This window comes from Myiozetetes cayanensis, unplaced genomic scaffold, assembly GCF_022539395.1.
Source record: "Myiozetetes cayanensis isolate MyiCay16 unplaced genomic scaffold, myiCay2020 scf1, whole genome shotgun sequence".
Lineage (NCBI taxonomy): Eukaryota > Metazoa > Chordata > Aves > Passeriformes > Tyrannidae > Myiozetetes > Myiozetetes cayanensis.
The window spans coordinates 108,459,409-108,474,848 of NW_026086604.1; the positions used below are offsets into that span (position 1 = coordinate 108,459,409).

The 15,440-nt window shown below is 42.3% G+C and overlaps 1 protein-coding gene across 1 annotated transcript in view; it reads right to left on the reverse strand.

The window, feature by feature from the left end:
- Positions 1-15,440, reverse strand: part of SH3BP5 (SH3 domain binding protein 5) — a 52,373-nt gene that overhangs the window by 25,418 nt on the left and 11,515 nt on the right. The window contains exon 3 of the mRNA XM_050315620.1: positions 14,341-14,469. Within this exon, the coding sequence (XP_050171577.1) occupies positions 14,341-14,469 (129 nt within the window). The remainder of the gene's footprint in view (positions 1-14,340; positions 14,470-15,440) is intronic.

A 15,440-nucleotide genomic window follows, 5' to 3' on the forward strand; every position in this document is an offset into this window, starting at 1 on the left:
CCTTGACATCCATTTTATTTCAGCATCTCTGCATTACTGGCAATGAAAGGCACGAACAATTTCTCTATTTATGAAATCACTGTAAGCTGGAATATGAAGGGAGCACACAGCTGCTGCTCAGAACAAGGCACAACACATGCAGGCCCAAGGCCTTTGATCTTGTTTGCCACTGAAAACAATGTCTCTCCCACTCATTAATCTTTAAAACAATAGTTTAATTGCTACCAGCAAACATGTACTTGCTTACTATCAAATAGATAACGATTAACTGCGTTCCAGTCACACTTTTCAGAAGGAAGCAAGTTTCAGCTGTTTCCATTCTGGTCTCCTCTCATTCTTTTATCAGCATCCCACAGTTAGTTTGCTGTGCAAATTATAGCAGGCAACATATTTTAAAACAGGAGCTTTAATCCATCAGTTGCTCACCAGAGTTGCTGTAGTAGTGCCTCTCTTCAGGGATCACTGATCGCACTGACTGCACCAGGGCATCCTACACAAGCTTGTGGTAGGGATGAAGACAGCAGGATCACCCTTCACTGACCACAGCATACCTGTCTTATCCACTACTGCAGTAGATTCAGTAATTCAGAAGCCTACAAGGTGAAGGCAGCTGAGCGGTCGCTGCACCCTTCACAGTGACCAGACACTGAGTGCTGCTATTTTGGCTCCATTTTTTCCTCAACCTGTTTCAATGCAGTTGGCAGCCCTTAACAAGAGCAGCAGCCCAAGTATCAACACAAGGGCCCATAATGCTCAACATCCTAATAACGATCCTGATAGTGGCACAACTGCATCCATGGTAAATCTGCAAATGACACTAAGTCAGAAGAGGTGGTTGAAAAAACAAATGGCAGAACGTCAACCCAGACGGCACTTGCGAAACTTGACTGTGCCAAGATAAGCTTTACAAAGTTCAACAAGGAGAGACGTGGAGTCCTGCACCTGTAAGTGGAATAATCCCACAGTCAGCCCCACCAAAGAGGACCTGTGCATTACAACAGGTGTCGGGCTGAAAAAGCTGAAAAGGTGCAGTCTTGCTGGGAGGAAGGCAAACCATGTCCTAGGCTACGTTAAGAGGGCTATAGCTGGCCAATCCTGGCCACTCCCAAATCAGTGGTGGTGAGGTTGTATACTGAACACTACATCCAGGCCCTCAGTTCAAAAGGGATGACAAGATAGGGTGGAGGCCTACAATGACTTCTACAAGGAGTGCTGAGGGATGTGGGTTTATTTAGTCTGCCAAGGAGGAGACTAAGGAGTAATGTAATTAGGTGCCAGATACCCCCTTGATATCTCAAGGGGAGCTGTAAAGACAGAGTCAAGTGAATGTTTCTCGGCAGTATTGGATGGTATAACATGGAGCAACAGCCATCAGACAGCAGCTTGGAAGTTCAGGTTGCACACTAAAAAAAAGTCTTTCTTATCAGGAGAGCAGTGTGACCCACAGAGAGTTTACACATCTCCATCTCTGGAGGTTTTCAAGACTCAGCAAAGACATGGTTGATGCAATCCAGCAATGTGACAGTTCTGCTTTGAGCAGGAAGCTGGGCTCAGATGACCTCCAGAGGTCCTGTACAACCAGTATTTATATCAAATACCATCATTTTTTCTTAAGAGTTTCTCAAAACCCAAAGAATGTTGCTGCAAAAACTTTGCAGTGACACTGAATGTTCTCCTAGGTTCTCAGTCACACTCTCCTGAATAAACAGACTAGTGGTGTAATTGGGGGTAGGGGTTTTGTTTGCTTTTCTTAAGGACCACGACCTTCCTTTCCCTTCTCCTGACAGCCTGAAAACTTTGAGCCAAAACATAACTGAGAAGTAGTGAAAACCACGAGAAACCCCTTCTTGCTATAGGCCACGTAAAAGTTTTATAAACAACTTCTAAAATCCAAAGCCTTGCAAGTGACCTCCTTTTGACAGACCTATGAAGCCTTGAGAGCTACACATTAATCTGCAATGACTGCATTATTGACAAAATACAGTCTCTGAAGAGTCTGAAACACCCTCATTCTTTAAGCTGTTTATTGTAAAGCTCTACAATTGTACATGGGTTAAAATTTGCTTTTTCAAAAGCAGATTTGAAGATTTTTAACCGGATGGAGAAGGAGAAGTGGAGGAGGAGGAAAAAGTGAAAACAAGCCTTGCTAGATTTTTATGAAGGACAAACCATTTCCTCCCTGCTGCCTATGAAACACTATAGCCATATGTCCCTTAGTCTCTGCTTTTCATTAGGTGTCTTATTCTTGTGCTGGGCTTTTTGGCCCCCTACATGCATCTACTCCATCTCTTCTAAGAGATTAATTGCCACAAGACTGACCTGAGTCCTGGTTCTGTGTTACTTTCCTGGTAGACCTGCAGTCTATAAAAAGGTCCAGGAAATAAGAGTAGACCTACAAAGCACATGTCAAGAGAAATCCAGCTCTATGCTCAAGTTAGGTGATATGTGTAACTCCCTTAGGATCATAAGACACGTTCCAAGAGACAGAAAGTTCAGGGCACAACCAGCATTAACTACTTCTGTTACCAGCATAGAGACAGTTTGACTCCTCAAAGACAGAATCCTACCTCCCTTTTTTAGGAGCTACGGAAGGAAACGGGAAATAAAATATCTAAACATACGATCTCCCTAAACGCTGTTAAGGCAAATCCTGGACTGGACAATCAGCTGCCAGTACGTCTCTGTTCTCTGGTGGCTCCCATTTAGGCTGTACACTAGGATCTTGTGAAACAAGGGCAAAAATATCACCTCTGAGCCAACCATCGCCACTGTGCAGTCAGTCACTTGAAATTTACTGGTCTCCTCACTGGTTTTAACTGATCCAGCTCCTTGCCTTACAGGAATAGGGAAGTGATGCTCATTTTGGGCACTGAGATTGTATGGGATACACTACCCCAAGCCTTTTGCCCCTCCTTTGTTCTTCATGCGGTTGTTGAGAGACGCTGGTCTGCTTGGAGTTACTCACACTGATTAACAAGTCCATGGCACCAGAGTATGACATATTATGCAGCCTAATACTATCTTGGGCACTCACTGCCATCTGCTTGTTAGCTGTGCACTTGTTTGTGGCCAAAATTATTAAGCTTCTGCTGCCTTCTGGAAGAGGGGATCACAGAATATGTCCAAGCTTTTCTCTCCAAGGTAGAAGATCTTATTAAGAGAGAAAAACATCAAGATAATCCTCCCGGCAATATGCACCTGCAGTGTGAGAGCTTAGGCAGTGACTCAGCGAGTCTAGGGTTTACAGCTGGTTTCTAGGTTTAGAGAGGCTCTACATGCTCATCTACACCTGGCATCAGCCTCCTTAGCTGGAATTAAATATAGAAGCGAGGAACAAACTCCCACAAATGCACCCTGCAAGAAGTACACTGCCTGCCTTAGTGGATTTGCTAATTATCCTAGATAATAAACATTCAGCATATACAGATGCAACAGATAAATTCAGGAGAAACACTGGATCATTGTCTCACATAATTGCCACCAAAGCAGCAAATGATTTTAAGTAGAAGTTTCCAGAGTGTTGGCAAGGGATTGGCAACCTGGTCTGAAAGCACATCTTGTGCACGCATACTGGCACAAACCAAAACAAGGCACATGGGAAGGAGTTTCACCTGGCTGATGAGCTGCTCTGGACATGTTCTCCCAGTTCCCAGAAAGCCTCACACCCACCAGCAATTGCCCATCCTCAAGAGCAGAGATATGCTCTGGAAGAAAGCCCCAGGGTAACCTTGTACATCTTTGCACGCTCACAGCTACTTTTGAGACAGTCATTTTCCTAAGGGACATGTTGAAGATAACTATCTATTGACCTTTTAAAATTTTTCCTAATGGAATTATATGATACCATAGCACATGTGACTCATAGGCTTGCTTCACTTAAAAGAAATAGTTGCATGTGGTACCCTGGACAAATGAAGGGCTAAATCCATTCCATGAAGGAAAAAGTCTAGGTAGCAGCAGGAATAGGGAAAATGTCAATTCCACTTCACAGCAATAAAATCCTCCTTTGAGAACAAACCATTAGCACCCTTTACCAAATGAAAAAGAAAACCCCACCAACCAACACAAACCAAACTGCAGCAACAAAAAAAAAAAACCCCACCCACCAGAAGCAGACACATCTAAAAGAGATGGACATTTCTTCTACATCCTGGCAGCAAAATTTCTCATTTAATAGTAGAACCTCGAGTTTCCTGCAACTGAAAGATACTTCTAAGATAAACTGTCAATGCAGAGCCATTCCCACACATGCTACACAGGGATTAGGCTCTTCAGATAATCTTTTCCAGCAAGAACAAACAAGAACTCCTAAATTCATACTGTTTTACTAGAAGTCATAATGAAGCACACCCAGAAGGCAGTAACCAACATCCATATCATATTTGTTTTGGCAGCAGCACCTAGCACGAGCATTTATCATTTCATAATAAACTTGCACCTATTTAGACCACTACAGACAGCAAAGACTGGGTTGGCTGAACAACTTCCCCAAAGCTGCAAGACCTGTGATGCCCTCAGTAGTCACCCCTGAGCCATTACCCACAAAACAGGTACATAGGATATCACCCTGACCTCAAGTCACCCAGGCTCAAATGCCAACTCCTATTTTTAACAGATTATCCTGTCCGTGGTTTACAATCTCTTGAAATAGCCTTTACTAGTGGACAGAAAAAAATTTGGAGGGGAAATGGTGAGAGAGAACAAAGCAAAGCAGTCTTTCCTTTAAATTTTTTTTTTTCCTGTAGATTTGCCTTTTGGCAATAGCTATAAAAGTGTTACAGCTACACAAAGGAACGCACTATCTAATCTCTTGGGTTTTGACAAATTGAAGAGGATGCAATATGATGTTAATCAAATCTTCAGACAACAGCAGAGGAAAAAGGAATTCACTTCTATTTTCACATTCCAGCACCCTTTGAGAGCTATTTATACCTTCCTGCCAGTGCCAGCATCTGCCATTGCATCTGTGGCTAAGCACAGTAGGCAGATCACCTGTATCACTTCTTTCTGCCTAAATCAGTTGACAGATATTAAAAAAACCCAAAATTTTCTTGTCCTAGCCCTCTCCTTGTTACTCAAAAGAACAGAGAGTATTTCCACACCTACCTACCCCAGCATTCCAATACTTGAGACCTACTTGCACAACACTTTTAGTATTTCACAACAGAAGAAAAACAACAAGAAGAAACCCCAAAACATTCTTGAAGGTAGGAAAAATAATTAGGTCATTGGATTCCTGACAATTAATGGAGAGGAGGTTGAACAGCTATCTGGCTTTGTACTACTGCCATCCATAATAGCTGAGAAATGATGGAGGCTCTGGAGGGGTTGGGGAAAGCGGGAGAAAGAGACGCCACAAGAGAGTAATTTTCTCCTTCTCTCCAGATAAATTCTTCAAAACAGTAAAACAAACAATTCTTCAAAACAAAAGAGTATTTTCTTCTATTTCTACAAACAAAAGAAGAAGAGGGAAGAACTTCTAATTTACAGTGCACAGCTAACAAATCTGTGTAATGGAATCCTCCAAAGCACATCAAGTAAGGATGAAAAAACAGTTTTTGCATCAATAGCTTATACAAACTAATCATCCATCAACAGAATAGTCCTCACATTAAACAAAAATGTAGGATGTATAAATACAAACCCAAAATAACTAGACCCAGTCACTGAGGCACAGAAAGCACAGAGAGACACAGGAGTTCTAATTTTTATAAGAGGGACACTACAGGTATTTCAACAAACAAGTGGCTAAAAATTAGTTCCTACTATCCAAGAACATAGTATTTACAGGTGATATTGCTACAGATGCCATCTAGTCTGCAGGAAATATAAGCAACCAAGCACTAAATTTGAATCAGGTAAGGATTATTTTTTTTTTTCAGTTCATCTGTGAAGTAGCAGTTGTTTGTGTTCCCAGACATGGGGCAAATTTCCATCTGCCCAGGATTAAGAGGGTAAAAACCTGCCAGTCACACTGACCCACTATCCTGCATTAGTAGGGTTGATGGGAAGACAAACACATTAAGGAGCTTTCTTTCACAGACCAGATCTTTGGCAGAACTTTCCAAATCTGACCAGGCAACATCTGTTATCTTCTCAGCAGTTTAAGGACAGCTAGTTGAGATGCCTGAATGTCACACTGCTCAACCAGATGACAGAGCCAGAATATAAAAGTCACATTGAGTCATACTTTAAGTAAATAAATAATGTAAATCAGCCAGATAAAACCTAGCTTGTTGACCCAGGTAAGTCTACCTAAACTCCCTGCTTCTTAGGCTTTGTTGCTACTTTGGCCTGAAGGAAAATGCAACAGAACCATAATTCAAGACTTAAAATACAATTTCCAGGTTTTAAGCATTCAGGTGGAGCAAACAGAACACATCAAGCATAAGCTCCATCCGGCAGCAGCGAAACACCGAGCCACACGCACCTGAATGCAAGGCAGGAACTCCTGCACACTACCTGGGGGTTTCAAACAGAACTGTGCAACCGTGACCAGAGAGATCAAAAAAACCCCACTCCAAATTCTGAGCATGGCAAAACATTTTCTTGACTGAACCCACAGTACATCCTGCTTTAGAAATAAAGTTTACGAAACTCAGTGGATTCCCTGGTGGAAGTCCAGGAAATGACTCCTCACCCTCAATAATAAAATTACGTATTCCCTCGCTTGGCTTGTTTCCTCTTCAGATGGGTGCTTGGCCCTGCAGCCAGCTATGCACCATGTGGAAAGCGAGATTAATAAACTGAGAACACCCCTTGGGATCACAGCAGTGGGAACTCCACATTTCTCAAGAGGACTGACGTCACATCGGCATGGTTTCCCCAAGATTTAATGATGTGTTTTGTAATAAAAAAATGAAAGAGTCTGTGGGAAGAAGGGGTTCAGTCCTAGAGCAGGCCCACAGGGAGCAAAAAGGACACATAGAATTTCACAGGCCATCAGGTACAACCCACAGCCTCCATGCTTCATGGTTTCAGACACCATCAATAATACAAAATGTTAAAAAAAAAACCAAACAAAAAACCCCTACTGATAGGGGAAGGGAAATGACTTTAAAGTAAAAGAGGAGAGATTTTGATTACATGTCATGAAGAAATTACTTATTCAGAAGGTAGTGAGGCACTGGAAGAGGTTGTCCAGAAAAATGATGGATGCCCCATCTGTGGAAGTGTTCAAGGCCAGGCTGGATTTGGCATTAAGCCACCTGATCTAGTGGGTGGCATCCATGCCCACGGCAGCAGGGTGGGAACTAGCTGATCTTTAAGGTCCCTTCCAACCCAAACCATTTCATGGTTGTATGATTACTTAACAATAACACAGCACCAAACTAGAGCCAAGGAAAGCAGTCAAGTACTCTGGGTCTTCCGAGTTTTTTCTTGAACAGTTGGGAAGATTTGTAGAAGATTTGTCAGTTTATTTTCAAGTTTCTGTATTTCTTCCTTTGAAAATGTGAATCCACGTGATAGTTATTTGGTCTCTGAATAGTTAACCAGAAACACTCTTTCAGCCAGGAAAGGTCAGTTGGTTGTTCCACTGTAACTGTGCCAATAATTTTGCTTTTTACTAGCTCCATGGCAAGTTGCAAAACAGGAATGCATGTCTGTCACTGTTCTGCTGACATTTAATTTTTGCTTCTCAAGTTCCCTCTCCCTCCACCTTTTTTTGCCAAGATAAGCTTACCAGATAATACAAATCAGTCTTAACTCCTTATTGTCTTAAACATGAGCTCATAAAAGTAGGGTGGGAAAGGAGATTCCTTATGACATGAGAAGTCAATATACTGAAGGATAACACATCTAGTGGCTAGGAACCAGAGGGATATTTACCACTGTTGGAACTGGACCCAGGAGCTGTCATCCACACTCAATGCTGCCCTCCTTTCCACAACAGAGACAGCTGGTGCTGTGATCCTATCAGCTCTCACTCACTGAGCGAATTTGGACGGGAAACTTGGGTGTTGCAGGAATTGACACTAGCAAGACCCCAGTTTCCAATTCCTAATTAAATTTTAAGGGTGATTGGCAGTTTTGAACCTCCAATTTACATGGATTTAAAAAGTTTTTGTCTCCTGAGCTAAGGAAGTTACCATCTGTAACTTTCGTACTTGCTACTTTCAGACATCTCAAGATGAACACTTAGAAGATGAGATGCAATGGCCACTTTGGAAAATTTTATTTACTGGCACTGCAGTCCTGATCTCTGCAAAGAAGGATATCAGTCTCCTCTGTGGAGGAAGACTCTTCCAACTAGGGAAGTGTGCTTATCTGCTTATAACCCTCCCACCTTCACCAACAAGTGGTTCAGTTCCTCCTCAGTTCCTGTTCTGCAAGGTTACAGCAGCTACTTTTGATCCTGATTCCCTTTGGATACAAGATTCATTGAACCACTTGGTGCAGGATTCACCCGACAACTTTCAAAGGGCGAAACGTTCCATGATGAGATGCCTGAACTCCCTCGCATTTGAGAAGGGATGTATATCAGAACACTTTTCACATGCACCTACCTCCCACCACTGATTACAGTTAGTGATTAAAGGCCCAAATTATTATCCTAGACTAGACACTAAACACTTCAGTAGGTAAAGCTAACCACCCACCTTGGTCTACCGGTGTCCACTATTAACTTCTGATCCCACCGGTCAAAACCAACCAAAATTCACATTTGAGAGAGGAAATGATTTCCCATTGGTAACTGGGCTCTCCTCAGTTTTCTGAAGACAAGAAGAACGGAGACCCAGGATCTGAATATCTGAAGGCTCATCCCCGATAATTCTTTGCTCTGTCAGCTGATCTCTTCACACAGATGTGGCAATCCAGTATAGAATATTACATGAGAGAAAGATTACTGGTGAGGTGAGAGAAAGGAGCTCTACTACATAAAAATTGCAGTGAACGGGATAGGTTAGCTGTCTCTGCTGAACACAATCAGCTGCACTTGCTCTCAGCTATGCCTAGACACCGATGGGGAAGAACTGTTGTACATACTGATTCCGGTGTGTTTTTCCAAGCCTTTTGAGATAAAAGAGTGCTGCTTAAGAAAGTATGCCAACAACATGAAAAGAAGAATTAGTTGTAAAATCAAACCAGGAAGACTTGACTCAAGAGGAAGCAGAACATGCATATCCTTCAACATATTGTTGTATGAATACATGGTACAGATGGGCCCCTTAGTAAGAGATACATATAGATGTAACCTAGCATAGATCTTTCATCTATTTTTGCCTGAAGCAAGTTTTCTGACACTTTTTTGCAAAAGCTAAATGAGGCAAGGGAGATGAAGGGAATATCACAAAGCAAAACAACGTCCTTCCCAAATAAGCTCAGTACTACAGCTGAGCAAAGCATCCTCACCTACTCCCAACCTGAGCCAATATCGAGGACTAAAATGTTAACTCCTCACCCTGCAAAAAAATCCAACCAAAAGCAAACAAAGAAACAAGCAAGAACCAAAAATTAAGCCAAAAAATGTTGGGGTAACTCTGCTATATATAAAAGAATGCAGGAGTTTGTAATATTGATCACGTGTCCAAGATGGTGATTTTAAACCTTTGCGTAACCTTTCTTCTTCCCAAAATACCTCAGTGTACCTGTGGAATGTCTGAGAGATAACTAGAAACTCATCTATTGGTTGTTAACCCTTTATCATCATTGGTTGTTTGTAACACCTCCTGATTTCCCAGTGGTCACCTTGTGATCCCTCCAAAAGGTACTTAAGCTGTTGTCAGATCAATAAAGTTCTCTCTGCCTGCTTCCCTGCTGCCTGACTGACTGGCCCCGTGGTCCCTCTGTGGGGTCATGAGGCGCTGCGGGGTGGATGGGGGAGGGAGCACCTCTCCCCCTCGGAGCAGGGGGTAAAAGGAAGCCTCCTGTTCCGGGGATCCCCGTTCCTATCCAATTCAGCGTTCGTCAAAAAAATGCTAAAGCTTAATTAGAAGCAATACTCCCATGACTTTTATTCAGTTTAGGTTCACTACAAATGTTAATTTGTGGGGGTGGGAACACATTTTTTATCAGAGTCTTTATCCATCAGAAGCAAAGCAGAAAGGCAAGTTCTCCTGTTCAGTTTGTCCCAGGGTTCACAAGTGATGATGTACGGATAACAGAGTTTTAATGGCACCTCTCACCTGATGACCCCCAAATGTTTTTACTTCGCTTAATGAACTCGGCTTCACAGCAGCTTGACAGCTTCATTTTATATTGGAACTAAGAGAGAGACGAAGTCATTTATCTATGCCATGCAGCCGCACAAAATCAGCTCCTACCAGCCCAGTGATTTATGCAACAGACCACACTTGCTTTTGCACAGCATCCTGACCCAGGGCATGCTATCACTGGGGAGGTAGCACACTTCCCCACTCTATCACTCGCTCAGGCACTACTGTGAATACTATTGCGCAGGAGGCACTTTCTAGCCCCAGCCCTCCAAAATGTTAAGTCAACAGTGGCTTAAGACACTCCTTACTTCAGAGGCTCAAAACTTCTGTTTACACTATTAATGTTTCCTGGCAACTCCACCCTTCTTCCCCATTACCTTTGGGCAAGAGAAGTCTAATTCTTTGACTAGTCAGCTAGGGAGGAGGATTACTAACGAAGAAAAAAAAAAAAAGAAAAGAAAGAAAAAAACAACACCCACAGCAAACAGACATGGGAAGTTTGATCTTCTGAACACTTAGAACCTGGGCCACCTTCTGGATTACAGGGATTGCATATTGCTGCGATGTGGTCACTGCTTGTGTACATGCACAGTCCTCTGCTATATGCCAAGGTTCTTCCATTGAATCTGGGCCTCACGGTATCAGTTAAAGAATAATGCGAAAAGACAGTATGCAAACCACAAAAAAGTTCTTGCAGCAGAAATACTTTAAAATTTCAATGAACAACACATTTGCATCAAAATGCTCCCAAAGTAAGGTGTGCCTGCAATCAACACAAAAGGCCCACTGGTGTACCAAAGGAGGAGTCACAACAAAGTTGTCTTGGCAGAAAACTACAGGGGCAAGAGTATTAGCCAGCTCTCACTTCCACCTCAGCAAAAGCACAATATTACTGCTTTTGTGCCAACAGACAGCATCCTGATTCGCTGTGCCACTATTTCAGAGGGCAAAGTACTCAAATCCTAACGCTAAAGGGCCACTGTTCTGTTAAAACAAAGTTTCACCCTGAGATAGGCCAAACTGAGGCTCTCTTGGCAAACATTACACAAACAAGATGTTACAGGACTTTTGCCCGGGGGAGTTAATTTGTTTTGAATTCTCCATCTTCTGCCAACACAGGATTTCAAAAGTAGGGATAAGGTTGGATAGACAAAAGGGCTCAAGGCCCTAAAGCTTCTCAAGTGTCTTACTTGAGTTGGTGACCTGTTTTTTGCTGACCTCATGTCACTGCCCTCATACCTTTCTTACCAAGTTTTATCTTAATAGATCAAACAAGTATTTCCAAAAGAGAGTTATGCTGGTGCCAAATGAAAGTAAGCTCCTCAACGTGACTTAATACAGCTTGTATCAGGCAACTCACCCTGCAACTGACACCTTACATGCAAGTAACTCTGGACAACTCCTGCGTTTCTGCCAAACTAAATGTCATTAATTATGTAGTTCTTTAGTCCCAAAAGACTTAAAATTTATAGGTTATATTTTTACTTCCCTTTACTGAGAACAACAAACAAGAACTTACACTTCCCTTTCCCTTACAAGTACAGTCACGCATTTTTCCCTTACAGTTTAATTAAAGCTGTTTCAGCCTCCAAGAAACTTATGCCTATGTTTTTGGAGGAAGCCTAATGGGTCTAAAATAACTGTAAAGACAGGAGGAGGAAGACAATTCTTCATAGGCTAGATGTTATTATAACTTTAAATGGAAAAATAAAAAGCTGTTGCCATCATTTCTCTACAGTTTTACAAATAAAAGTAAAAAGAAAGATGGGAATTGGCATCTAACTGTGTTAATATTCTCATACATTCCTCCAGTTTCACATTTCCCTATCTACTCAGCCCTTCTCCCTGCTTTAATACAGTGTATTTGCTCCCAGTTAAATGGAATTTTTCTAGGCTAAATTAAAACTAGAAAAACTCCTTAGGCAGATGCTTTACTGATGGTTCGTACTAATCTTTACAATCTTTCTGGTTTCCAGATGGGCTCGCTGTCCTTCAATGCTAGTATTCCTCTTGGCCCTCACATTTTTCATTTTAAGATTTTATTAGATAAAAAGCCAAAGGGAAACCAGAGACCATCTTCCAGGGAGTTCTGTTCCATGACCAGCTCCATAATACAAAGTGGACTAAAGTGAAATGAACAGTTAGAATGGGAATCCCTGCTTTAAAATAAAATTCTGTCAAGAAATTAAAAGAAAACTGAGTCTGTGGCAAATTAGCAGATCTGGGATAAATGGCATTTAAACCTAGCCAGTGACACAATGGACTGGGAGAAAAATATGGCTCTCTCTATCAAGCCCAATACCAGAGCAGCAATTCTACTAATTTAAGGACCTTCAGTGGTTTGGGTTTCTTCTTCTTTTCAGTCTTGCAAAGCACCTTTGAACCACAATGATGGAACGGATTTCAAGGGTAGCAAAGACATAACAATACAAAATTGCATTTCCAGGACATAATGGGCCGCCAACTTCAGGATAGAGAGCAAAGTTCACTGCTCTCACTGTTTGATGTTACAAACCTCAAAGTCAATTGAAGTTTTTTCTTTTTTTTTTTTTTTTTGTACTGAAAAGTTTGCTTTTCTTCCACTGACTTTTCCAAGTAGAACTCTTGCAAGTCCTATGCATGCTGTGCCTTACACAGCTATTTACAGTAATAGAAGTAAAAGGTCATGATCAAGGCAGGGTTTGGGGGATTTTTTTTTTTTCCAAATCGCACTTTATTTTGTTATTAAATTCTCTAGGTTACTACTGGTTTATCTCTAGCACATCACCCATCAACACACCATAGGCCCCATGAGCAGGTAGAGATAAGTAGATACTCTACTCACTGTGCTTTGAAGCAGAGTTTACCTATTTGCTGCACTACCAGTCTGTAGGATTAAGCATAAAAGCCCAACATTTCATCCCCACCACCTGAGACAATGGCTCCAAAACAATGCTGAGCAATTTAAAGCATCAAGACACTCACATATTATCTCGAGTGCCACATCCCATCAAACCAATTCCTGCTTCATCAAATTTCAAAGGAATGAGGTTTGTGTTCATGCCTCCCTTTCCTGTGTATTGTTCTGAGGATGCATTCTCTTCTCTCCCCTTCTCTTATGCTGTGCCATCTGGCACATACCTACATGACTTCTCTCATCCCATACCTATTTTCTCAAACAAAATCCTTCTGTAATTTTCATGTATTTCACACATGTTACCCCATCTCTCACTCTCCCCTGGAACATAATCACATCCTGGCTACCCAGCCACAGATGCCACCTCACACATCCTTCCTTGCTGCACAGAAGCAGCAGCTCTAGGCAGTTCTTCCTGACCCTCCCTGCCTCAAGAGAAAACACAAGTAGCAACCAGGAACAGCCTCCCTTTGGGGAAAAAACCCAAAAAGCCTCAGACACCAGCAAACCCCACTACAGACATCAAGAAGAAGCACTGCCTAAGCCACCACACACTCAACACTCAGCAGCTTTTTCCCTAAATGAGAAGCTGCCTCATATCTCACAAGCTCTCTTGCTTTCCCTTCAGCCAGTAGGTCACACCCTTATTTCCACGCCTCATCCCTCCTCACCTCAGCCACACAGGCCTATCAATAACCAAGCGGTAGCTGGGGACAAGGGAGGTAAGGTCCTGATGACAGTAGAGAAAGCAGAAGTCAGCTTCTCCCCAAACCAAAACACTTTAGAGCCGCATTTAGCACATTCATCCCAGAACTTTATATCCACATTTAGCTTCATCACAACCTAATCAGCACCGAACCCTGCAGAGGTTTCCCCAAGCCTGCCCGACTCCAGCCTCTTTCCCAGCAGCTTCCAGTTGCAGCCATTTGGCTGCTGAGCAAGAAGAAAAAGCAGAAACACAAAGTCTACACTGTACTTTCAAATAATTACAACTACTGATAGGAAAGAGCAGGGCTCTGAAAGACCATTGATAACAAGAGGAGAAAAGAACTAGTCCTTTGCTATTGTGTTTGCTGTAGTTGTTCCTGGGCTGAAGAACATGTGCAGCTGCAGCTGCGAAGAAATACACTTTTGTCATCAATTCCCATGGCTGACATGCAACTGAAGAGACAGACCAGCATCAGCCAAGTGCACATGCTTACAGTGTTATTAATAGCAGGAAAGTAATGCCATCACTACGTGCTCTCTCCAACTACCAGCACAAACTCGGAAGGCAAAAGTTCTTACCTGCCTGGCCACCCTTCGAGCTTCCCAGTAAGGTTTAGAGTCTTCTACAGATTTTCCAATCTTCTTTACCAGTTCATCCAGTTTTACTGTTGCTTCAACCAGCACAGAGCGGAACTTCTGGCGTGCATCCTTCAAAATGTTGCAGAAAGGAAAGAAAGGACAAAGACAGATTAGAACTTCAAAAATTATTTCTAACTGTTCGTTCCTACCTTTATTTAGGTTTCTCTTTGGATTCACACACGACCTGACACATTCAAACCAGTTACTGGCATTTGGACTAAGCCAGAATTCTTCAGTAGAGGAACCCAGAACTGCATCTGAAAGCTGGCATACCCTGGACACCAAGCGTCGTTCAGAGACAGCTCTTACACAAAGTTTACAATAGCCTGTTCTAGATGTCACCTCTGGCAGGGTTTCTCAGAGAGGAATAGTTTGCAAATTACTCAGTGAGGTGGCGAACAGCAGGGTAACAAGTTCTGAGAGGCAGTTCAATGGCAAAGACATCTCATATAGACAGTGCTCGCAGGCAGGTCAAATTCCCACAGCAGGCTGGCAAATCAGCTGGAATTGGCATCTCCTAAACCTTAGCATGTCCGTCCCTAGTATTAGTCCCCTCAGAGAAACCATTCCACAATGCAAATGAGGATGCTTTCTGCAGGAAGAACTGGACACTTCCCACATGGTATATTTTCAAGTCAGCTCCTCAAACACATCCTACTTACTTTGATAGCAGCAAAAAGGTTCCAGGTTGTCACAGCAAGAGTCCCTTCCATAAAAGCCCATCTTTTCAGCTATGGTTTGTAGCAATGGCTAAGGGCACCTACATTCCATTTCATTGTTAATATTTACTATATTTAAGAAAAGTAAATTCCAGTTAAATTCTAAACCGGATGTGTTGCCCTCCTTAAATGATTAGCTAAAGCAATCAAAATATTTTCTCTGCTCCACTGAAATTTCCACATCTGTAAGCAAAGTGATTCTGATCTCAATCTCAGAAAACAACACAGATTCTGACTACATGAAACTACCACAGAGCAATGCAAATTCAGGCTGGGACCTGGCCCAGGATTTAAGGAGATGAAGAGAAAGGGCCATGTGAG